Source organism: Temnothorax longispinosus, chromosome 2 (genome assembly GCF_030848805.1).
Source record: "Temnothorax longispinosus isolate EJ_2023e chromosome 2, Tlon_JGU_v1, whole genome shotgun sequence".
Classification (NCBI taxonomy): Eukaryota; Metazoa; Arthropoda; class Insecta; order Hymenoptera; family Formicidae; genus Temnothorax; species Temnothorax longispinosus.
In genome coordinates, this window is record NC_092359.1 from 23,220,087 (window position 1) to 23,245,437 (window position 25,351).

The following is a 25,351-nucleotide window of genomic DNA, read 5'->3' on the forward strand; positions in this document are numbered from 1 at the left end:
GTGCCATTTATTAGTATCAAATTTAAATGAATTAATGGGTAGAAAATAAATGGAGTAATTATTGTTTATTGATAAAAGATAAAATTGATAGCTATTTTGGAATTATTATAAGGAATAATAAATGTCTAAATATTATTGAGTATAACATTTTTATCATTCAAACTTATTACATAACTCTTGTGTCGTATTTGAATCTTGTGTGTAGCTTTGCTTTTATTAAAATTAAAAGATAAATTAGGATTTATTTTAAACTTGATATTTTTACAGTTAGATAAATCTTGATAGATCTCTGATTCTTTTCACAGCATTTTTATCATATTTTATCTCTGTATAGCCATACATATTTTACCGAGTAATAATTAAAATCGACATTATAATCGGGAGATATCTTACAAACTGAACAGTACTTCTAGTACTTTTAAGTTTTTGTACTATATATATAAAGCTTTAACTTCTGTCATACTGTGTTACATCAAATATTGGATGTTGAAAAATGTAAAGATATATATGTTATCAGCAATTTCATGGGTGGTATCAGTCGATGTTATCAGTCGCGTTATGACTTTTATGACTTTATGTCATACATCATGTATATTCTTTTACCTTTTAAATGGTTTGCAATTTATAGGTACACTATTTGAAACAAAAATAACGGGACTAGCAATGAGAAATGAGTACTTTAATTTATATTTAACTACAACTATAATGACGTATAATACTACGTACTATTACGCTCTTTGGAAACGACAATGTAATTATTTATTATGTGAATATCGAGAGAGAAATAATCAGAGATTTAATCATTGACTGGTGATTGCTTATTCATATATGCATCTACCAGCTCAAGATTCAATTTTATTGAACCGTTGCTTGCTCGAGGACTACCACCGAAGAGCCGGCGTTTCTCGGCTTACATCTCGTTCGACGTAAAGCAATCCGTTTCTGTCGGTGGAGCTAGTCTGCTGAGGAGTTTCGTCTCACCTCGTCTCGTACCCCCGTATCGACCTACCGTCTGCGTAAACCTTGTTCCGGATCATCGTCGAATTTCTCACACCGCGGATGGCCTCAGGCCGAACCGGAAATTTGATTTGATGCGGGCGAGGGCGGGAATGCGATTTATTGAAAGGTCGTTACGGGCGTACGATATATTCGTTATTCCCTGGGTGGTACGGCAAATATTCCGAAGAGTCGCGAGCGAGAGGGTGAGTTTGCGCTGTCGGTGGTCGAACAGTGACCGCGGATAGCAGTGGTATCATCGAATTAGGTTGCCCGCCGAGCGGCGCTAATGTGAAAATTACGACCGCGGAAAGGCTCGTCGGTTTATAATATCGGATCTACGCCGTTGAGCGGAGAAAAGCTGAATATTTGTGCGCGATCCGAGAGAGACACGGAGGGTTTTATAGTCGGTTGCTTCATTACGGATTCCTCGAGGTCGTGTCTCCTCGGGAATCGTATTGTTTATACGATAATGGACGGTAATAATGAAATAACCGCACAATTTTAAAAGAATCTTTCGCCATAATAGTTCATAATTTCATAATTCCTCGATGCAGCCGTTCAGACTAATAACTCTCTTTAATTCGTAATTAACGTCGGATAAGCTGCACGTTTTTCCGCTATCGTTATTTCTTATAAATCTTTACTTGTAGTCGTACATTTTAACGCATTTTGTAGCTCTTTTTTAAATTACTTTAGTCTAATATTTGATGATTTGTTATTATAAAATTGAATTTATTATTATAAAAAAGTTAATATTTTTTAGATTATATGTTTATCAAAATTTTTATAAATGTACAGATGATATTTATACGTATCTTTAGGTATACGAAATTTGATTTTAAATATGTCTATTAATATTGCATCGGTTTTTTCTTAATAAAGTATCAACGAATAAATAAAGATTGGAATTGATATCATTGTAAATTTAAGATTGAAATTTTATTTACGAACTTCAGACGCGGATTGTACGGTTACATGAAACTATTGTATACAGTACAAACGAAAATCTCTCGAAGGATTAAATCGCTGAGAGAAGGATTAAAGTACATCATCAAATTTCGTACATTCTTTGTCAAGCAGCAAACAGAAGAAGAACGAGTCATACAGAAAGGAGTCGGTCTCGAGACCAGCGTAGCGTCAAAGGTAATACAGAAGAATATTGGATTCCAGAATGTGAATTTTGTCGTTGCATTGCGCTTGGCGCAGGCCGGCACAGAGGCAAATATCATCCATTAAAGCCAGAATAAAATATTATTTCGTGCATTTCGCTGTACCGTCTTAAATTTTAATATAGCGGGACGATGCGACTCGCGTCCTACGCTATATCATGCGGCGAATCGTTAAAGTGGAAAGCACCAAATTGTGGTATCCTAGTGCATTTCGTCTCCGTTGCATAGAGTAGTGGCGCGAGTACATTCGCAGCGTTAAACTAAGCATGAAATTATGACGAAGTGCCGGTGTTATTACGAAGCACGTACGAGATTTGGGACTGCGGATTAAGTTGCATATTACGTAAGCCGTACTTCAGAGGGGCAGGGGTTACGTCTATGTTACGCTGGACGTAACAAACATTAAATTCTACTCAGAGCTGGTAGCTGCAACGTTGCTCAAAGCATGCAAAGCCCAGAGGATGAAAGTTCAAACAATATTTATCACAGTTCGCGCAGCGACGTTTCACCGCTGTCCCTTGATGTCTGAAATTTGCGATTTAATCATATAAGCATTATATCATTTTTGTGACAGGTAAGATCGCGAAACAGTTAAATTTATGCAAATTTGCAGCTATATGATTGATGATCTATTAAAATTATCTTTAAATAATACAGAACTATTACAAATCATGTAACACGTGAACGAAGAGATTTTATTTTACTGTTATAACTGCTATTTAGAGAAGAGGTCAGAGAATCATTAACTTATTTATTTTAATATAACTGCTTAAAACGAAGACGCTGGATATTAAATCGCGAGCAAGAAGAATCTCATGCGCTATATCACAACGCGTCCCTACGGGTCGCGGAGAAATTCCTAACTTTCGAGACGTTATAACTATCGCCAGACACGAGATTTAGGGAAGGATTAAATCGAACATCACGCGATGAGTTATATCGCTAGATACAGGCGACGACGGAATACCAAACTAGATGAACTGCCGCGCGGAGTTAGATGAGACCACAGGCCATAGGCCAAGTCATGCACGCGCGCGCGAGGTATCATGTGTTTTCAGAATTCCGTGGTTACGCTGCACGACGGACAAGTATCTTAACCGTCGCACCGGTGCGGCGTGGCGAAAACCCTGCGGCGCGTCTCCTCGTAGCCGTCAAATCTGTTTAGCGCGTGTCACGAATCCAAATGGATCGTCGTCGCGGTCGTAGCTTGATCTTCCGCTCAGCGGGACGCTTTGAATGCCACTTTGTGTGCACGACCGTCTCACACCTGGGCTACATAAATTCCGCATAACAGCTATAGATCTGAATTGCCGTATATCCATAAACGACAGTAATCTTAGCGTCGCTGCAAAACGTTTTTCCCTACGAAAAACAGAGTTCTTTTCGAACGCTTTCCAGATACAGAGATATTTTTCTTATTACGATTGCAAATATTTCATATTTAACGAGAACTTTCAATACAAATGATAGAATTTTAATAACAACTTCTTTCATAAATCTAAAATCGATTTTTCAACGCTAGATAGTTGGCATTATTATTCAAAAATTACTGATAGCTCTTCATTGGGATAAATGTATCAATTAATATATTGAATATTCAGTTCTATATTGAAATAAATTTAACATTAAGCGTTACGTAATAAAGTACAATTTACAAAGAGTGAAGTATTTACTCTTGATGTTACGCAAGCAATATTTAATGGTTCTTGATCATTTTGATTACAGCGATAGAGCACGTTTCCATTGATCTACAATTCTACATGTTGCACTTGTAGATACACTATGCTATATACACATATCGCGTACCTTCTATAACTAACTTATAGCTCAGTGGAATTAAAAGAAGAATAGTTAAGTGACGATCTCGCGAGACGTTTCTCATTGCGCCGGTGGAGCTTGACGAGAGCATACTACTCTCCTCCTTCTTCCTCGCCGCGCTTCTACTCTTTCGCCGAGGGGATAAAGAGACGGAAGGAAACGGTGAACTGTATGGGAAGAGCTCCGAGAAGGTTATATCGTCACGTAGGATTAAACTTATACGACCAGCCGTTGTCTCGCGGGCGTATTTCAAGTGCCATCGGTGCTCTCTTCCCCCAATCCTGCTCTCGAAACGTCTGCCGCCGCCGAAACTTCGCGTCGACGTCTCTCTATGGCAAGGCGGCCCGTGTTATACGCGCTTCGCGACGAGCAGAGGAACGAGAGGAGAGAGAGAGAGAGAGAGAGTCGGAGAGGCAGAGATTGTGCCACATCGGATACGAAGCGGACGCGGAAGCCGAGGATGTGACGTTCGACGTAATCTCGGGGCGCAATTCTGACAGTACCGCTGTCGTTGGGAGCCCGTTAACTCGTGCATACGCGTCAGCCTTTCAACGTGAAACAAAAACTATATATGACATCGGCGAGATTGGAAAAGGGCAGAAACACGCGTAGCGATAGGTAGGTATATCCGGCAAGTCAAGTCCGCGTGCATTTTTCGTACATCTCGTATTATAAGGAATGACGCCGCTGGGGATCGCCCGTAACATCTCGGCTCGCGTAGTCATTGCACTCGTATATATTCCGTTATTTTACAGTCTTACATCTTACCGATGTAGACCATAATTATGGCGCAGCGAGGGAATATTTTTTTCTTCCTGCATATAAAATGCGTTATTTTCTTCATTAGTTTAGGTTTTGATTTTTTAAAATAATTTCGAGGAAAATTTTTTATAATCATACAAAATATCTGTAATATAATTTTGTGTAGTCATCGACTGAAACAATCCTATAACAATCCATTCGTGAAAAATCAGCCAGATCATGTTCTATCAGAAAAATGAAAAACACATTCCCTTTTTTCTCTAATGCCCTTCAACATATATGACTTTATACGGTTGGCTTTACACGGAGCATCGTGCATACAATGCATAGGAATAATACGAATTTTCACAAACGTGGATTTACCGGATTTCGAGCGTAAGCCCACGCAATTATTGACCGCGACTATCGTTATATGCGCATCGCAATTTCCGATAAAGCAGATATCTTGTGTCATAATGAAATTAATAAACGAGAGCATGCGTGCGTTTATTAAATCGCAGCCCGTGCTCTTGAGGTGGCCGCGTATCTCGGACCACACAATTCCTCGCATTTTCCAAAGACAAATGGGCGAATATCTGTGACGCATTTTTCGTATAACGGCCACCTATTACATCGTAGTAATTTTACATCGAGGCGTAGTCGCACGTAATTTTGTCAGAACCATAAATTCCAGCTTAGTTCGTTAATCCGGCCGTGCTCTTGCCGTTTACATCGCGACATAGTTCCTGCACTAATACTTTAGCGTGGAGCATAAAGCAGCCCTCCAGTGGCTCGTTGCACGCTCACGCGAATGGAAGGTGCGATCAGCAACGTTACAGCAAATTTCTATCCTTCCGCGTGAGGTTTCACCTCGACGCCGCAAGTGGCTGGTTGTGCGATGCCGCAAGATGCGCAGGATACGTTCGCCGGTGTGCTTAATTAACTCGGATAACTCATTACTGACACCCCTGCCTCGCTGTTTCGGTCTCTCGCGATATGACGCGTCTGCTTCGCTTATCAAGTTATCAACTTCACACGAGAGACGTCACGTCGTATTAACGCACGGAATTTTGTCAGTTTCGTTAATCCTTCGCTACATTTCATTGCGTATGGGGTATACGTTGCAGCTATTTAAAAATTCTGCTACATATGTTTATCGCGTTTTAAAAAATCTCATTATAATATTTGTGATATTTTTAATATACACGGTATAGCGGTGTATGTTATAGGTACAGATAATTTTTAATCCCAAATAATTGTTCCATACTATTTCTTTTCAACAATACTGTTGAACAAAAAAAATTCCAGATAATTAGGTATTATATATTTCTATTAAATGGAACAGAGATGAATTTTGTCTAACTATTCTTATTTAAGCATGTCAGAGTTATTATATCATAAAATGACACAAATAAAATTTAAACCTTTTCAAAAAGTTTCATGTGCCAAGAATAATAATCCTATAAAACCCTAAAAAAAAAAGAACATCACTGGCGAGGAAATTCACGAGATAAAAGTTGAATAGAAGCTATATCTCTACTTACATTTTAATAAATAAAATATGAGTAGAAAAATTTTATGTTTATTAGCATTTATCATCTTTCTTTATGTCAAGTCCTCGATTTAACTTTGCTACTTTCTTCGTAGTAATATGACGAAACGAGGCAAAAATGCTCTGCAAAAGACGTCACGATAGAACGTCGCCCGTAACATTCTGTTGAAACTTTTTTAGCGCTATCGTCACGTATGCAGCTGCGCATCTTCTTCGTATGCCAATGGCCCATCGATTACGAAGCAAGAGTGTACAGGCGCGAGACGCACGGCGCGACGCGGCGATGAATAACGGCGAGAAGAACGACGGACGGGCCGGGAGAAAGACGGAGTACGGAAATTTCGTGCGTTCCTCCCTGTGACGGGACGGGCATTAATACACGCTGCCGTGAATTTACGATGCCGTGGAAAAGCAATATCTGTCGCTCCGGGGGCGTACTGCTGCGTCGGGGGGCCCGACCGAATGTTCTGACAACCACCTGGCAATCCCTTCGATTATTCGTTCGTCCGCGTCGCAATAGCGTGCACGGACCGGCGGCGCAATCAAAGTCGGCCTCGTAAACCCGCTGGTTTTATGCCAAATCCGCCGGATTCACCGTACTGCCGTCAATCTCGGACACGCTGCCCGTCACGTCACGTCCGCGCGAATTTCACCCCAACGTGTTGTTGCGCGAAAGAACAAGTTTAATTCGCGTCGGCGTATTTAAGTGTGGTGGCTTTGGACCGAGCAAGAGGTAAAAGGCACTTTATATAATCCGACATTAGCGTATATTAATCCTCTTTCTCTGGAGACACTAGTGTCTGGTTTTGTGTTGTCTTTTTATTATGTTTTTGTTTATTACATTATTGTTTTACTCATAGAATTATTCAGTCTAATACATCAACTTTTGGTGCTTATCATGTGACATGCATTTTTCAATGTTTTTAATTGCGGAAAATGGAGTTTCCAAGATTCTACGAAGTTATTTCTTGCATTTGACTTATGATATGCTGACTACGCGACATATATATTCATGCTATTTTCAAAAATATCGGGATTATTTAATTTTAGATATAGTATAAAGAATACGAAAGGAATACGAATATGGATGTTTTATTCTAACTCTTCAAATCTGAATGCTGCTCTGTTAAAGATAGGAACCGTGGATTCCGAAAAATATAACATACATATATTGTCGAAAATATCATTTCAAATATTAAAAACGAATTTCCGAATTTAGAAGTCGAACTTTGTGATCGTATTTATACAATGTAAATTTATTAGTTTTGGATTTATAAGACCGCATTCTTCGTTGCTTATTTTTGTCCTGCTTTGTGGGCACAGAAATATTCTTGAAATATTATTTTTAAAATTGTATCTTCAATAATTTTTAGTTTATAGAATTTTTTGCAAGCAGTTGTCAATGAAAAATACCAGAACTACGAGGAACAGATACACGAACAAGTATGCATTGTATTTCTAAAATGTATGTTACATCTACTTGCTGGAAAATCATAAACTAACATTGTATTAATATTATTCTTATACCGCTCGACAAATAGATTTCTTCGTATTTCTGTTGAACAGAGTTGAATTTACTTTTCTCAGATAAGGAGCTTTGTTTATCGAACGTCGAAGAGCAGAAAGCTTTTGTCACGTCGTGTTGCTTTGCCTTTCTCATCGTGTGGAGAAAACAGCGGCGTCCCTAAATTCTCAAATTTCCGGCTAGTAAATCGAACGATATAAATTTTCCGATCTATTTCACCCTTGCCACTTTATCTTTCGTGTTTGTTCTCGCTGCTTTATCTCGTACCACAGAGTCGCTAGATTCGATCCTACCGTTGAGATTTCTGCGGCACAATCGGGAAACGAAGATAAATTCAGCGTGGATCCAGCCAACGAACTAAAGTGTAGAACGTTGGTAAAAGTGAAGCAAACTGACTGTTAACTGGGAGAAAAAAAATCTGTGGATACGTGACGTCACTAGTAATCGAATCGGCTCGAGCCATAGGAAGATGGAATCTTTTTAGATTGCCTGTTAAAGTCATTTTCGCGTTGTCTCTGCACCTACGACGCGACTTATGAGCTGGTTACAAACGATCTGTAATCGACAAACTTAATGATCCGCGAGCAACACGATTTCTCCCGCCTTCCTTTGTCGGAAAAGCAGATTTTTGTGATAATATTGCTATCATCGATCGACCAAGTTGCGTTTGATCTTCCCTTCTCGATCCTCGATAGCATACTCTCTTCTCCATCGCCCTATCTGTTTATCCATCTTTTGCCCCCTTCCGTGGCAATCCTCTTCCCCCCCCCCTTCCTCACCATCCAGGATCTCGCTTGATTCCTCGCGCAGGAGGCATGTTGGTCGATAATGCTGGTAGAAATCGCAAACTTTGCGACGAGAGAGAAAAAGATGTGACGATAAATCGTCGTCCTTCGTGAAAACTGTTGCGAAGTCGAAAATAATACGTAACATATATATATAACATGTTTCGTATCATTTGAAGTGGAAGTGAATTAACTGCATGTCGTAGTAAAATTTGCATGGTTACATGGAAATCACATCTATTTTTTAAGAAAAATGTTATCTTTTTGAAAAGCAATTTGGTGACAGTGAAATATATATATTTCTCATACCAAGAAATTCATATTGTTGCATCGTTCTTTGAGAAAATTTTTTACAGTTAACAAAAATATTTAGTTTTTCCATATAATTATTTGATCAAATATTCTTAAACATAAATGAAAAAGTTTTAGGAAAAAACGAACGTACGAATAAAATTCATAGTTTTTTTGTTTCTAAAAGAAATATGCAGATTACTTCCATTATTCCAAGTGATAATTTGTGATTTTATATGAAAGTCTCTCTATATCTTTATTTGCGTTTTAACTATACATGAGTTAAATTGCGAATCATATGCATAAGGTTTTTCCGATATCTTTAACATTGTAATTGGTTTTGATTGCATAAAATAATTATTACATCGAACAATCACCTATTGATTATGAAACAATAAACTTAATTTCTCTCTCTCTCTCTCTCTCTCTCTCTCTCTCTCTCTCTCTTTCTCACCCTCTCCCCTTTTCTCCTGCTCTCCTGTATATACGCACGTTTGTACGCCAAGAGCTGAATTCTAATAGATAGTAAACAGAACATACACCCAGCTGTAGCGTGAACGCAATCAGGATGCGCTATCTCATGCAAAGCCTCGCTGGTCATCTCTACCTCCTCTTCTACCACCTCCTCTTACGTATTTCTCTCTCTTTCTTCCTCTTTCTCTCTTTCTCTCGCCCTATTCCCACTTTCGAGCAAGAGCTCGCTTTACGCTCGAATTTGAACCCTCGAGAAAATTATAGAGGTGGGTTTGCGGCGGTGCCGGCCAAGCTAATCCCACCGTATAATTAACCACCGGCAACCGTCCGGGTTCTCCCTGCCACCGTACGCCATTACTCATGGCTAAGCTTCCACGAATGTGTATACACATACGCCAGTCCCTCGCGATCCCGCCGATTCCACTGCCCGCGTACAGGTACAGGTAGGGAGGAAGGGGGAGGGAGGGTCTACCCGTCTATATCCGCAAAAAGAAGTATACGCGCATAGCCGGTGTATAGCGCCGCGGCGACATGTACCTGCCGCACGCCTCTCGACGGTGGATATCGATTCGGCGCGGTGGATGCGGTTAGACCGCGAGAATGGTCGGACGATCGTCTTTGGAGCGTGAAGCGTGTCGGAGGGCTAGAGAGTAATCCCTCATTCTCTCGATCTCCACGATATAGCCGAAAAACCTGAGGAGAACAGGGCGCGCTCCGATTGTAATTGAACCGCGGAGCGTAAAGCGAAGCTCCGGCAGGTCGAATGGACCATGGTATTCTCACGCCGTCGACTATTCTACTTCCCGGTCGGCAATCTATGTTAAAGCTGCGATCAGTGAAACTTCGGATCGTAAAGGCTACATGGCTACGTAATTGCGACTTTAACGTTTGATGCTTGGATATTGGAGAGATGGCCAGCTTTGTTTATTAAAAATATTAATAATAAATTAGTGCATATTTTACGTGCCCGAAATCTGATAGTAATATATTTATTTGATCGTCTTTATATTTGAATATTGCATGATTATTTATATATTTTATTAAGAGAGGAAGCGCTTACGATTATTAATAACAATTATTAAATAATTACATTGCATTAGCACTTTTATAATTAGTGATTGTATAGTCTAGCAAAATAAAATTTTACGATTTCAGTAGTAAGAGTCAACGATATGTTTGACGATATATGAATGCTCTTATACAAAGCTGACGTGGCTGAGCGTAACAATCCGTCACTGCTTGTTTATCCTACAATATGAATTAAGATGGATTTGATATTTTAATAAATTAAATTAATTATTTTTTTATGTTGACTCTCTATAAATTTTCTCTCTGTATGAACGATATATATTAGGTATTCTATATTTTTAGCGATAAAATAATTAAAATAAACTTTTAAAATCTTTATATATTCTCTGCAGAATATATAGCACCTATTAAATATTAGAAATAAAGCTAGTGTTAAATTTTAATGAATAAACATCGCGTATTATAAAATGTGTACACGTACTGCAGACATACTAAACGGGCTACTTTGTTATATTTACTATTTAGAACGAACGAATCGATACATTGATTTTCTGCATAAGACACAAAACATTCCGTTACAAAGCGTGAAATGTTTGTATGAAATATCGACGAAGCGATACCATTTACCTGTCGTTTTAATTGCCCGACGTGTTTTACGAGAGCTGTACTACTAGCGGACTATCCGGAATCGTTTCATGAAAGCACCGGAGTAGTTACCATATCGTCGCTGTTATCGGCATTACGACTGCGTTGGCGCGAGGCCACTCTCGTTATTATCGTGTTTAAACGGACGGAAAAGTTCGTCGTTAAGGTCGACGGAGAGTCGCCGTCGCCTCGGGCGTTATTAAATTACTCGCTGACTTTCCATGCCAGCGATCACACGATACGTTCTCTCTCTCTCTTTCTCTTTCTTTCTTTCTTTCTCTTTCTGTAATCGTGGTAATACGGCTATCTTATAACAATATGATATTTGCTCCCGGCTTAGAGCTCGCAGGTGCGTGAGCGAGACACTTTTCTACATCAGCAGTTCTCAAACCGCACCGTGGTTTAAAGCTAAAAAGATATCCGGAACTGAAAAAGCTTTGATAACCGTTGATTCTACTTTCTTTCACACGCGTCGTGCGATAAGCTTTAATCGGCCTCGGAAGGCATTTGCGATCGAATGGGTGTCTCGAGACTGCGACAAAATACATTTCTACAAGTGGAATACGATCTATGAATAAATAAAATTGAATGTAGTGATATCGCTTGGTACGCGAAACTTTTGTTTTACAACTATTCTTTTATAATCGTATTATCTGAGAAAATTATATATGCTTAAAATTTCGTACCCGTATATATTAAGCGTACTTTCTCGATTTTACGTTCTCGTGTTTATTATGCGTATGACTCAACTTTTCTACTTCTCTTTCCTTTTTTCTTTTTTTTTTAGCGCAGCGAATTTACATTTCCCGGCGCTTTTGTACAGGAGCTCACTGCAATAGTCATATAAGCTGAATTAAATGCTACGTAATAATACTAAACAAACGCATCGTGTAATGAAATATGACATAGCTAGAAAAAAACAATAAAGTCGTCAAAATGTTATGGGATTGTCAGAATCTGTAGGAAAATAATTGGAGATTTAAGCATAAGTGCATTTATGTTAGCTGCGTTAAATGCACATTTAAGTTACAATTGCGCTTTTCACGCAATCTTCACATTCGGGATAGTTGCGGATTTTTGCGGACGTAAAATAATAATTCGCGTTGAACGTAGAGTTGGTGATATAAGTTTTGCCTTATATCTGTTGAACAGCAATATCTTCTAACTCGTCTAGCGAACGTAATGAAGGAACACAGTGGCTCTAATGCACCGTCAAATGAAGTTCGTGATTTCGCTGAGTCGATTCGCTACGGACGAAAATAACACAGCTGCGCAATAAAAGAAACTTTGAAGAAACGCCGCCATTATGATGGCCGCCGCCGCGAAAGAAATACTTTAACAGAGCAAGCGATCGATCGAAGTTATCGCACTTCTACGGCCGGTCCGCACTAACGACATGGTCGTTATCTCAGAAAGTTCTTTTTTTTTTTTAATTGAAAAAGAGCAACCCCTTTAGCAGAGAGTACACAGAGGGGGCTGAGCGATGCAGCTTAAGCGATCTCGGTAATGGATGGTGGAAAATAGTCTTCGTTATCGTTGCCATGACGGATGGTCTCCGTATCGGGTAAACGATGTTTCGCCTGTATAACCCGCCCCGGCCATTGCCGATTCCTTAAGCTGTCCTCGGAAAACGCCGTCATATCGCAACGCTAAATCTCCGTCGCCGAGGGTAAAGCGTAGCGGCATTAGCGCAACCCGACGCGACGGCGAGAGCTTTCTCCGTGGAAAATGTAAGGGTGGAAGATCAAGGGCCGGCCTCGCGATGAAGGAAGTAAATTACTAGCGCTCATGAATTTTTTATAGGCTGTCGCGAGTCCCGTCATCGTCGTCGACAAATTCTCGAGCGGCCCGGTTTAATGAGGCCGATTAAAAGTCTGATATCAAACGCGCGCTCGATCGTCAAACGAATGCATAATGCAAAATCGCTGCACTAACGAAATACCAATTCTGCGAGCATAGCCGACGTTGAAATACTTGTCCCCCTCCCCCCCATCTTCGGCGAAATGAAAATCTCATTTAACTGGCTATCTCGCGACGGTGAAGTGTTGCCGAAGTGATTATGGATAGCGCCCGTAACGCACAGCCGGCGAAATGACTTTTTCTTCACGATGTGTCACGTTTCCGCGGCATAAAAAGTGAGACGACGCGTCCACGTGCTTCCACGTGGAACAAGATGGTAATAACGCGGTAAAGCGTTTAGCACACACATGGCGGGACCCCTTGGACTTCCTACGCGCGTTTAACGGTGTGCAGTCAGTAGAACGAGCGAGAGGCGATCTCGTGCGTCAGACTGCCGTGGCATTAAGTCCCGCTCGTGATCTTTATTCACGGCGAACTGTCGTCTTAAATATGGAACGGTCGCGAGCGCGGCGGTCGCGAGTCGACATCGCGCGACGCAGTCCATTACGACCGCATAAAACGAAGAAAGATTACGACGAGCAGAAATGATTCCGGAGAGCCATCGTTGCGAACCAGGTTCACGCACGAGTGGCAAAGGCGCACACATTTCTCCGCATATTATGGACCAAACTGAGGTTCAATTTTAGAAAAGTTATGAAAAGTGTCTCTGATTGACTTGCATTCCATTTCAAATTTACATTCTAGAAAACTATTATAATTTCGAGACAAGGTTAACGGCCAATGACGAGCAGCAAGGATGTTGAAAATTAAAATTATGTATTATTAACAATATTAAAATGGGGACTCACAACATCCTTGCTGCTCGTCATTGGCCGTTAACCTTGTCTCTTTATTATATATACACAAGCCTGTTTCTTTATTTATTATTATAATTTCATTATTTTTCGGTATGAGATATAGCTCAAGTCAAGTATCCATGATGGGTCATTTGGATCAGTCACTTTAATATTAAGACTTTCTAATAGCAAGACTAATAATATAGCAAGACTGTCTAATAGCAAGACTAATAATAGCAAGATTATCTCGATAGTGAGATATGCAACTGTCTGTAAATAATGTATTTGTGCACTGTCTCATGCAATATTCATATAGATCAGATTCCTAAATATATAGGTATGTACGATTAGTGTCTAGAATAACAGAATAGTCCAATGTCCAATATTATATCGCGTATTTTGATACAACAAAGATTGTTAATCGCGTTATCGCATTAATAATTTGAGAATATTACGTTATTAAGAAAACAAAGTTCTCTCCCGCGCTTCGCGCTTGCATATTACATGCAGACCGCATAAGTCGATAATCTTAGTAACGAAAATTTCGCATTTATATGAGCGCTTCTACGTCGTATGATAACATGCAATTCGAGTTCAAGTTAATTCGAATAAAGGCTGAATGGGGTACTCTTGAATTTAATAGTCACTTGCGAACAATAGAATCTCCGACTCGCGTTGCGAATCGTCGCTCGACGTAGACTAATCTTGGAAGCTAATAGTCATTGTGCTTGCATTTCATAACGAATTATGCACTTACATAAATGCAAATTGTGCGCGCGCATACGTCGCCGAGTATGTAAATTCTTGCCCACGGATGTTCTGGTTCGTGGTCTAGCGACAACCGCGCTATGATGGTTGTGTGCTCGTACTTTGAATTTACAGGAAACGCATTTTGAAACGTTCTGTTTACACGGAGTATAAAGCAAATGTAGTATTTTTTTATCAGATAAACGAACAAATCACAAAATCGTCTGTTCTTTTCGCCCCGAAATGATAATGGAACATTGATCGTATACCTACTGTTTGAAAGAAAAAAGTCTGATGATTAGCACAAGGATAATTTACATCTTTCTATTCCACTTTGATATAATGAATATTATAATATATATTTTATTACCTATAAAATCAATACTGGCAGAATGCTAAACATCAACTTCATCATGCGCGGCTTTCGTGGCATGTAAGGTTTCCAAGCGATAATTAATTTCTCTCTAAGTTCTTCAGCATTTGTGATGTAGCTGTTTCTATCGCAATAACAAAAGGTCTTTAGTTTATTGGTGGATTCGATCAGTATCTTCCTGCGAAGTACTTCTCACTCCTTTTTGATGCTGAACATTACCAGTCTCTTGAAGTTGCTTTAACCAACGTCGGATAGCATGATCTGAAGTAGATCTTTTCCATACTGACAATGAGTTATGTAACGATGTTGCGTTGTGATAACGGACGAACCAAAGTTTCGAAGAACCAAAGTACACACATTGCTTTCTCTTGAACAGTTACCATTTTGAAATATGATATCATATTATCAGACATCAATGCAGTGAGTATAGCGTTGTCAAATAAAACTTTTGGAGTCACACTTGTGACGTAAGTTTACTTTGAAAATACTACATAGGCCACGAAAACCCCAACAATAATTTAGAATTACATATACTGTATATGCATATATATGATAATTTATATTATATATGACGCAATTTATGTGTATGTACATTTTTCGGGACAAGAAGAAAGAAATTGCTTGCTAATCTGATAACTGCAATAAAGGGCGTAGAAGTTTGTGAAAAATTTCGTGATAAATCTTATTCTTAGGCAAATGGTACAGTTAGATTTAGTCATCGCTTAATTTGAAAAAATGTTACTTCTATTCTACTATTTTAGCATCGTTAAGAAAATGATGAATTCTGCATCACTCCCGTGAGACGGCTCAATATAAAATCTCATGAAATTTCCGCGCCCTATATGTTAACTGCTTGATCATTGTTTCTCGCATCGTAATCATTAAGGTAAACGTGTTTTTAAGTAAGTGTTTTAAGAACGTGGGAAATGTTTGCTACATTTTCACGTTCCTTATATCGCTATTTTGTCACGTGCTTTACTGGATATTTTATCTCGCGTAAAGGGCTCTTTTGCTACGTAAAGTTTCCTTTTTTTTCCTTTACGCGACAATAGGCGGTCTTGAAAGCGGAGATACTGCGATGTAATGGCACGACAACGGTAACGGGATAGAGACAACACGTACGCTCATGGTGCCCTTGCTCGAAAAATCTTATCACTTGTACACGCTCTCAAAGACTTTGAAGAGACGAAGAAGCGTAACTGTCGTTTAGTCTCTCGTATTGTATGCCACGCACCTTCCTTGCATCCTAATGAGGACTTTAGACGCGACACTTGTATCTATCTATCTCTCTTTCTCTCCCTCTGTCTCTGCCTTGCTATCCCTCGACGCGTGAGGCCGTTGCGACCGACTGCTACTTTTATTGCGGCATAAAGCGTATGTTTCCTTGAGAAAATGAGAACGTTTAAAAGGATTTTATGCCGGGAATAACGACGTAAATTCAGCAGATGTGGATTTACGTGGATAGAGCGCGCGATTACGCTGGGAAATGTTCTTTTAGTGGCAACATGAATTTTTATTCCCTAAAAGTCGTTTTACCATCCTCACGCTGGCGAACATATAGACATAAGAAATTATAGATAGCGATTATATACGTACAATGTAATATCGTCTTTTTTCACGATATTAATAAAAAGCTAAAATATCAGATATGTGAGACGTAAAAATAAAGATAACCAATTGAGGGTTTTTTTGCTGTTCCCGCAATGTGCGTTTTATCTAAAAATAGATTAACTTGGACAATTTATATCGTACACCTTCCAGCAACGCACTCGCCAATTGCCAGCAGTATTTCGCCTTGCATTCCTTGCAGTAAATAGCGAATGGGCGATATTTCGGATCGGCGGGCGCGTTAAGCTTGAAACAATCGCATAGCATTGCCATATTTATCCAAGGCAACGAATGACCGCGGCCCCATTTGCAGATCGTAAAGATAATAGAGACGCATAGTCGTAGCCATTCTCTGCATGCGTCATCAATAATCCAACACCGTAACGTGACCTGCAATTTGCAGGACATTAGCACCGCGGTCAGATTTCGGTGTTCTGTGCTACGAATGATGACTGATTTCGTTAATGTAGCGAGTACACGTGCATACCGCGCGGTTTCTGTGTCCTGTTACGAGGTAGCCGAAAGATAAGACCGCGAGTAATATGATTTCGCGACCTACGTGACTTCCAACCGCGACGAGTACGTGATAAAAGTTACACGGGTTTTTGCGCTGCAAACATTTTTGTTTTATTAGTCCAGAATTAGGGTAGAAAAATATCTCAATGAAAATCAAGAGATAGGAGTTGTTATCTCACAGCTTAGAAATTATCATAATTAACATATTTTTACGTATTTCAAATTATTATATTATTATTCTTATCGATTCTTTGACATAATTCTTTTGTAGTTCTTTTCAGCACAATTTTTTGAAACTGAAAAGGCTATTTTGCCTATATAAAACATAAAAATAGAAATAAAACTAAAATATTTTGAAGGTATTATTATTTCACAAATTTAGTATTTATTGTAGCATAATTATTATTTTGTAATTAAATATGTTACGAATTTTCAACACAACAGTTTATAAATATGGTTGAAAAAATCTCATATATTCAATTATATATGTATTTTAAAACAACATTTGCCAATTATTTGCCAATTAAATCGAAATAATTAGTTTTGATTCTGTATATGTTCGCAAGCCTATTAGGCGCATTACCTATTACATTTCCCAGACTCAGTAATTAGTCGTAAGAGCCTACTCAAAATTCTGCTACTGCGGAATATCACGGATGTTATAACCAGATTCACACTCAATTAACACGCTCGCGCTTACGTTGCGCGCGACTCCGCGGTGAGGCGACATTATGGATTTTATCGCGGCGGCCGCTAATTGCTACTGAAATTTATCTGGCGCCTCCATATTCTACGGGATATTACTACAGCGCTGCAGTAGTACTCGAGATCATAACTTACCGTCCTAAATCAACACGCTGTTCTCCGTGGCGCTAAAACGCGAGAGTGGTGTCTCGTTTGATTTTGCTGGGTAACTCGCTGAGTAACTCGCTAAATCAAGTACATTTGTTTAAACTTTTTGTCTCCTCCGTGCAAAGTTCTAGACTATCGCTGCCAAAAGATGCGATGAGATTGAATCGCGAGTAACAATGACATACTCAATAATAATCTTTCTTCTTTATTTAGATATACCGTAAACGACAAATTAAAAAAAAATTAATAGCTTTTATACAAGCGCAATACCACGATTTATATAAATACATATGTTTATATAATAAACTATTAATTGATTATTTTTGTCATTTGCTAGCTAATGCAAAATTATAACATAAAAGCTAATGCGATAGAGGATATGATAGAAGCTTTTTTGCAACTTTAATTTAGATAATGGAGATTGAAGCTAAAAGAGATGTAAAAGATATGCGCTAGCGCGACATGTACAGGAAATTATATGTTGTATGTAAAATAAATAGTGCTATAAGACACGGGAGAGAAGAAGTGGCCGCGTGAAAGAAAGAGAATGAGAAAAGGAAATAGGGGGTGGAAATACTAACGGAAGATAGAAGGCGATATGGTAAATGAGAAAGAAAAAAACCTAAAGAAAAAAAAGGGGAAACAAAGAAGCAGAGCGATACGAAGTGAATGGAGAAAATAAAAACTAGAAAGATTTTGGACCGAGACGGAAGACAATGAGGAAAGGGGCGAAGGGATAAGTTGAATTAGCTGAAACTATTCAGTATAAGAAAAGGCGAAGGACAGAGACTCGATGAAGGAGTAGGCCGCCGCCCATTCGCGCGCACAGATTAAGCATCTTAATCGCCTACGAGCAAAACTGCAAATTGCGCACTCGGGTGAAATGAAAATGGCACCGAGTATACGTACGCTTGCTTGTAAGAGAGCTTGCACGACACGTTTAAAACAAAAAAGTTCAATGGGCTTGAAGCACAAGCGAGGAAAGGACATGGAGCTCGTGAACGCGGAAGCGAAGGGTGAATGGTCATAGAGAAAGGGTCGACTAAAAAGTCAAGACACAGGAGACATACCCGGTTGAATTGGAGACGCTTTGAGTGAGTGAAAATGGTGTGAGTTACAGGGCGCTTACCAAGAGTGCAGATAACTTTTTTTTTTAATCAGCGACGCTATTAAATTGCCGCTTTAATCTCGGTCCTGCAGTTTTACCAGCAGCATTCCCTATGATTAAAAACGAGCTTGTTTCGAAACTATGCGATTGCATTAACAATACAATTTTCCGCCGCGAGAACTTTGTTTCCTCCGTATACGCGAGCTTTTATTTTTGCGACCGCGTTTTACTATTGTAATTTAAAGTGGATATTTACCAAACTTGTAGGAATGTGTATTAAATGCTTATAATTAATAAAATATGAAAGATATAAATAATTTTACACAATTCCTTCTTTCCCTATTTTATTCTTCTTCTGGATTTATCTTCGAATACGCACTCCTATAAATTTGTACGTCAAAAAGGATAATATTAAGTAAAGTGGCGTGGCGCGGCGCGAATATATTTTGCTAACAACCAAGTTAATCTACTTTTATGCAGTAATTTTTGTACATACGTCGCCTTCATTAGAGCAGGTCGCAATCTCATCTTTTCTGGCATTTTGCTTAATAATGTACAACTTAGCGTGGGTGGTTATATTACCTCACCGATGAAAATTTATATTTACAGAGATCTCACTTCTCGTGAAAAACGTAATATTCGCTAGTGCGGAAAATTTATTTTCATCTCATTTTCGAAATGTTAAAACAGCGAGTTGTTCTAACGTTTATTCTCTCGAGATATATTAAAAATAAACAGTTAAAACAGAGTTTTGCATAAAACAATGCGAGTTATCACAATGCCTTGCGTTTTAACATAAAATAGATTTAATATTAAAATATTGTCATATAATAATAATATCAATAAAGTTTTGATAATTAAGAACACACTAGGAAAACCATGAAATGATGATCTGCAACAATTAAACAGACAATACTGATATTTTATTATTCATCGAGAATTAAAATCAGCATAATTTCAATGAATACAGATTTTGATGTGGGCAGACGAAAACAGATTCCTCTAAAATTATTCTTGAAAATTTACATAAATGCGCGACTAATGCGAAAACATTTTTTTTTTCGTATCTGCATAAGTGTATGCGTTTCACATATAATTTTGTATTTCTGTATTTAATACGTCAAAAATTAAACTAAAATAGAAGTTAATTACAATCCCTATTTTTAACAAAGCCTTGTTTTATTATAATCCCGACGTTTCTTTTTTGCTGCGCAGAAAGTGAATTAGCGCTAAATAACGCTGAGTAAGGAAGAGGTTTACAACGTTTCTAATCGCCGAAGCTCCTAAACTCACCGGTCTCGAAACGCGTGACGTAGAAAACGGCAGCTCGTCAACTTCTGACATTCCACACAAAGCGCCGTCTCGCGAGAGTACTCACTGTGAAATCGCGTATCGTCGTACGTACATACCGCGCACCTTTTTGCCCCTCACTGAGATTAAAGTCCTTTGCGCTTTGTCCACAAGAGTGTCTGACATCCTCCGTCCTCCACCTCGTTTCGCGCAACGTTTCTCCGCGGGCGGAAGATAGACGCCGACGAATAATTTTCTTCAACGCATATCAGGCCGAGCAAAATTAGTCTTGAGGATGAAATGTGGAGGGATAAGAGCAGTGGAGCGGGTGGGACTTGCGCCACCCTAACGAGACTCTAATCTTCTTCCCTCGTTGAAGCTTAGGGCAGCTTGCTCAAACTTTCGTCTCGTACACCGGGTAATTAAAATGTTAATCGAGGAATTAGCCAGTTAAGGAGAAGGTTCGCCCCGGCGTATACTTTGGTTTTGCCCGCACGTCGTCTGTCTTGGTTAACGGAACTCGGGAGTCGAACTTTGATCGAATTTAACGTGAACAGAGCGACACCCAGAGGAGATAGTGACAATTCTGTCTCATGAGAAGTAGATATCGATGTACCTCAAAAATTTAATAATGATTTCTAAAGTTATATTTTAAAATATGTATAAACGAGATGTGTATATGTATGTAATATAACTATAATAGATTGGACTTTAGATATAGCTTTATCGAAATTGGTATTATATGTTTATTTTCCAAGTAGTTGCAATTCATGAGAATTATGTTAATTATTTCCTATAGTTTGTATATTACAGTTCAATTGGAAATTTAAAGTTTATGGATTTATAAGAAGTGTCAGAGAAATAATATGCATAGGAATTGAATAAAATGCCGATTCTGTCTATATATACTTCTACGCGTCATGTGCTGCGAACGTAATCTCTCGGTCATCTACTAGAGCGGTTTGGGATTCCTATTTTGGAAATTAGTTGGAAAATTAGTTTTGGCCACCAGTTTACTATGAACTTTTGAAATTGGTAGGTTGGAGGACTGGCATGACCGGGGAACATAGTTTTATGTCGTCAACGAGTCACCCCGTACATTGTCAAGTTCTAATGTTATTACAGTTCATTTCGCGCGGCATTTCAACGCGCGCGGTCAGCAATGAAATGTCGACAGAAAATTGTTAGCTTCCGTTACATCTAAAAGACCATCTTTCACTTTTTGTTGCAGGTTGGACGACGAGAAGTTGGATCTCATTAACGTAAGTAATTCCAATAAGATGAAGCATTATCTTTTACAACTTTAATTAAACGTCTCGCTCGTGGAACAATGTAGAGCAGAAATTATATTTATCTAGAATCTGAGACTGAAAATCAAGTCTTCTATGAAATATAATATGCAATTGCAGAAAATGCCATATTAAAATAATTATACAAAAATGAAAATAAGAGCGATATTAATAATAATTTAATTCTCCAATTTAGTCTCTAATAAAAGAATATTTTTAGATAAAACAGTAATAATAATTTCAAAGAAATAATGTAAGAAAAATGTTAAATAGTAGATGTGATTTATTATTAATACGTTAATTTAATCGCTTTAATTTCAAGAAAATATATAAATCAATTAAAATCATCCGCGCGGATTTGAAATTATCATTTTGCAGCTTAGTCCTCTTTGCACTGGATCGATTAAAAGCCCCGCGATATTAGCTCTCTGTAATCGCGTAAGCCTCCGTACGATTTCGTCGACGTTGATCGACGTCGATATACGGGACGCAGCGGATGGAAATGGACCATGGTAGAACTACGCATTCCACGCCATATCAAACGTTGCCGGCGTCATGGCGGCCTAATGCACCGCGTCGCAAGCATAACTGTATGTGCCAAATAACCGGAAATTACCGGGCGCATTTCAATCAGAACCGCCCGGCAATGTCCGTCGCATGGACCATCGTTTGTTCCGCATAAATAGACGCCTAGCTTGTATGATAATCTCTCAAATCGAGCCGGGAAATCTCGGGGAATTGCTGGCTTCTCTCTGGAGAACCGCTTTTCCGGTAAAGCTACAGCGAATGATCTCTATATTCAACGGAAAGGATCGCTCGTTTATCATTCATATCACGATTATTATTCATATAGTTGTTTATCGTTGCTAATATATCGGTAAAATGTGGAAATTAGAAATATATTTTAATTTCTTTAATAATTTCTTTTTCATAAGTTTGGCACCAATTATCTGACACAAATTTACAAAGGTTTAATTAAAATATTACTGGTATTAAATATTGACTAGTGAATGAATAAAATTGTACGGATTCGAAAGATAGAGTTTTATGAATATGAATAAATAATAATATTTTATATAGGTATTAGTTAGTTTTTACTTTTCTATTTTACTTTTTGTATTTGAATAATTAAGCTAAAATTGAATTTCTAAAAGCGAGTAATGTAATCCCTCCAATTAAAATTTCGTTATAAAAAAATCAAACGCAGATCGTCGCGATGTTCCAATTTCTCAAAGAGCGCAATTCTGCCTAACCCTTACATTCTATTATACCTACTACGAATGCAATGTATTTAATATTCATGTTTGCATAATATGTACATTTGAGCGGCAAAATTATAAATACGACAAACGCGATAATAACGATATTTCGAAGTTCGTCTTTTTTCAACATATAAAATGGAGTGTAAATTGCAATGGAATAGAAACAGAAATTTGCAATCTGAACAGTACAGAGCGATATTGTATATTGTAGTCATCACTGAATATTGAAAATGATTTTCCTCCGTTTATCCTACATTATATTGCGTGCATCCGCTATGAAATTGCGCACTTAAGCAGGATAGAACGCAATATCGTGTAAACGCCCGCAGATTTATCTCGATCGTACATTGCTGTATTTACCAACGTGTTCCAATTGCATTAGTTACGATACTTCACGCGTAGTACAGCAAAACAATCGTCTTTGACTTGGATGAAGCCACGTACATTTAGCTTGTAAAGTGCAATTGCACTTCGCTAGCGATATAGGAGCGCAACTCATTAAATCTGCCCTGCGGTCGAATGTTTCAGCGAACCACGACACTCTAAATAGCCTTTTGATAAATATAAATTAAACGTAAATAGTGTTCCGTGTAGCATGCTTTAAATTAAATGTCTTGAATAAACATTATGTTGCAGTAGCATTTTTTTTATATTCTACTAAACATTTTTTGATACGTAAAGAATTTTCAAATATATGTATTTTTTCCGTATTTTATCTTTGTACAAGAAAACTAATAAAAATTAGTTTTACTATTTTTATGTAGTTATTGAAAAATAATAAAACTAACCTTTACATAGCTGTTATCTATATGAAAGTTAATTTTATTATTTATACATATGTATATACAGATAATAATTTACACATTAATTGTACACACACATCAACTTTCAGCTGTTTCAAGAATTTCCAATTTTTCATCATATTTTCTATGTTTTCTATCATCGCGTCTTAGTGATATACACATATGTTATAGCTGGTTGTAAGAGGATCAATTGAAAGGATACATATTTTGCAATCTTCTTGGATACCAAGATACCGAGAATCTTTATTCTTCTCTCTTTCTCTGTGATGTCAGTATCGAACATGGAGTACCAGCAATCTCAAGAGAGTGCCTTTTACTCCACAATCTTCCGCTTGCGTTTTATTGCCGGGCTACTCTCCTCTCGCTTGTCGAACTGCTCTCTTGATTTTTCTCAGCTACTTGTTTTCATCGCTCTCTTTTCTCGGACACTCCCAAGGGTGCTTCTTGTCCCGTAGAAATCTTGCTTGGTATGTGTGTGTACACGTGTATGTGCAATTATAAACATACGTTCCCTAATATATCACATTAATCGAGGTAAATTCTCGAACAATTCAATGACTCGTAAATTAAAATTATTAATATTCTTAGTAGATTAATAGTAGTTAACTTAATTTTGAAGCGTTGTAATCATCGTGTAATTTATTTTTTTCGTAGAAATATTTAAAAATTTTAAAATTATAATAAATAAAAATGTATAACAATAAAAAATTTATAATTACAAATTTACCGAAATTTTATTTAAATAACTAATATCCTCCATATTTTTATTATTAAAAATGCATGAAATGCATTTTTCCGTTGGGATGTCATGTAGCGCAAGTCCTTCCATTTGCATATCATTTTACAGTATATGCGATGGTAATCTCAGGGGAGTGTCCACTCTACAATCTTCCGCATATGTCATATTGCCGCTGAACGACAATCCTGTGATTGTTCCCGTGGAAAAAAGAATCGTTCTTTTTCCTCTTGCTTTTTCTCGAATGATCTCCCTTACGAACGATTTTATGTAAATCTCATCGTTATTTGTAATGCATACGACAGGATGAACAGACATTGATGATCAAATTTTATTCTGTTAAACTCTTGCTAGCAGAATTACTGGTCCTTCGATTATTGTATTATCTCTTAATTTTATAAATATACCTGTCCCTGCCTACCCGAATCCCTACCTACCGGTATTCCAATCTATATAGTTCTACCTATCCATGTTATAATATCTAATATACAAAGCTTTAATTAAATCCGCGACACGATTTATAAGGGGTCTGATTTGCTGGTTAATCCAGCGAGATACCTGACCGGGAATCTCGGGATGTCAGCTATGCAGGATTGCCTCGCTGCTACGATGTCACGTTCAGCGTCGTTATTTTCTGAAACATTCAAATGAACGATTCGATTAAGTAAAGACAGAAGAGATAGAAAATATTTAGACATAAGTGACATAGTACGTAAAAATCAATTACACTCACCACCTTCTTTCAGGCTGTTTCGGCCGCAAAATCCTCCTCCACCTCCAGGTCAGCCTCGCATTCGTCAGAATGCAGTTTACACAGATCTTATAAATCTGATGCCACATAGAAGTTATCGAGACTCGTGGCAATGCAGCGTGCTCGGCAGCAAGGGTTCATCCATTAAGCAAGAAAAATCAAGAAGCATTTCAGCTATATTGCATTAATTTTATGACGGTGTTGCAATATAGTTGAAATGTTTCTTGACCTTTCTCGCTTAATCGGAATGTAATTGCTGAAAAGAATTGAAAATTATTCCCTACCTACGTTT

General features: G+C 38.2%; 1 protein-coding gene across 1 annotated transcript in view; it reads left to right on the forward strand.

Moving 5' to 3' along the window:
- Invadolysin (leishmanolysin-like peptidase, invadolysin) overlaps positions 1–25,351 on the forward strand; it is a 281,796-nt gene that overhangs the window by 185,317 nt on the left and 71,128 nt on the right. The window contains exon 4 of the mRNA XM_071771249.1: positions 21,450–21,480. Coding sequence (XP_071627350.1) covers positions 21,450–21,480 — 31 coding nt within the window. The remainder of the gene's footprint in view (positions 1–21,449; positions 21,481–25,351) is intronic.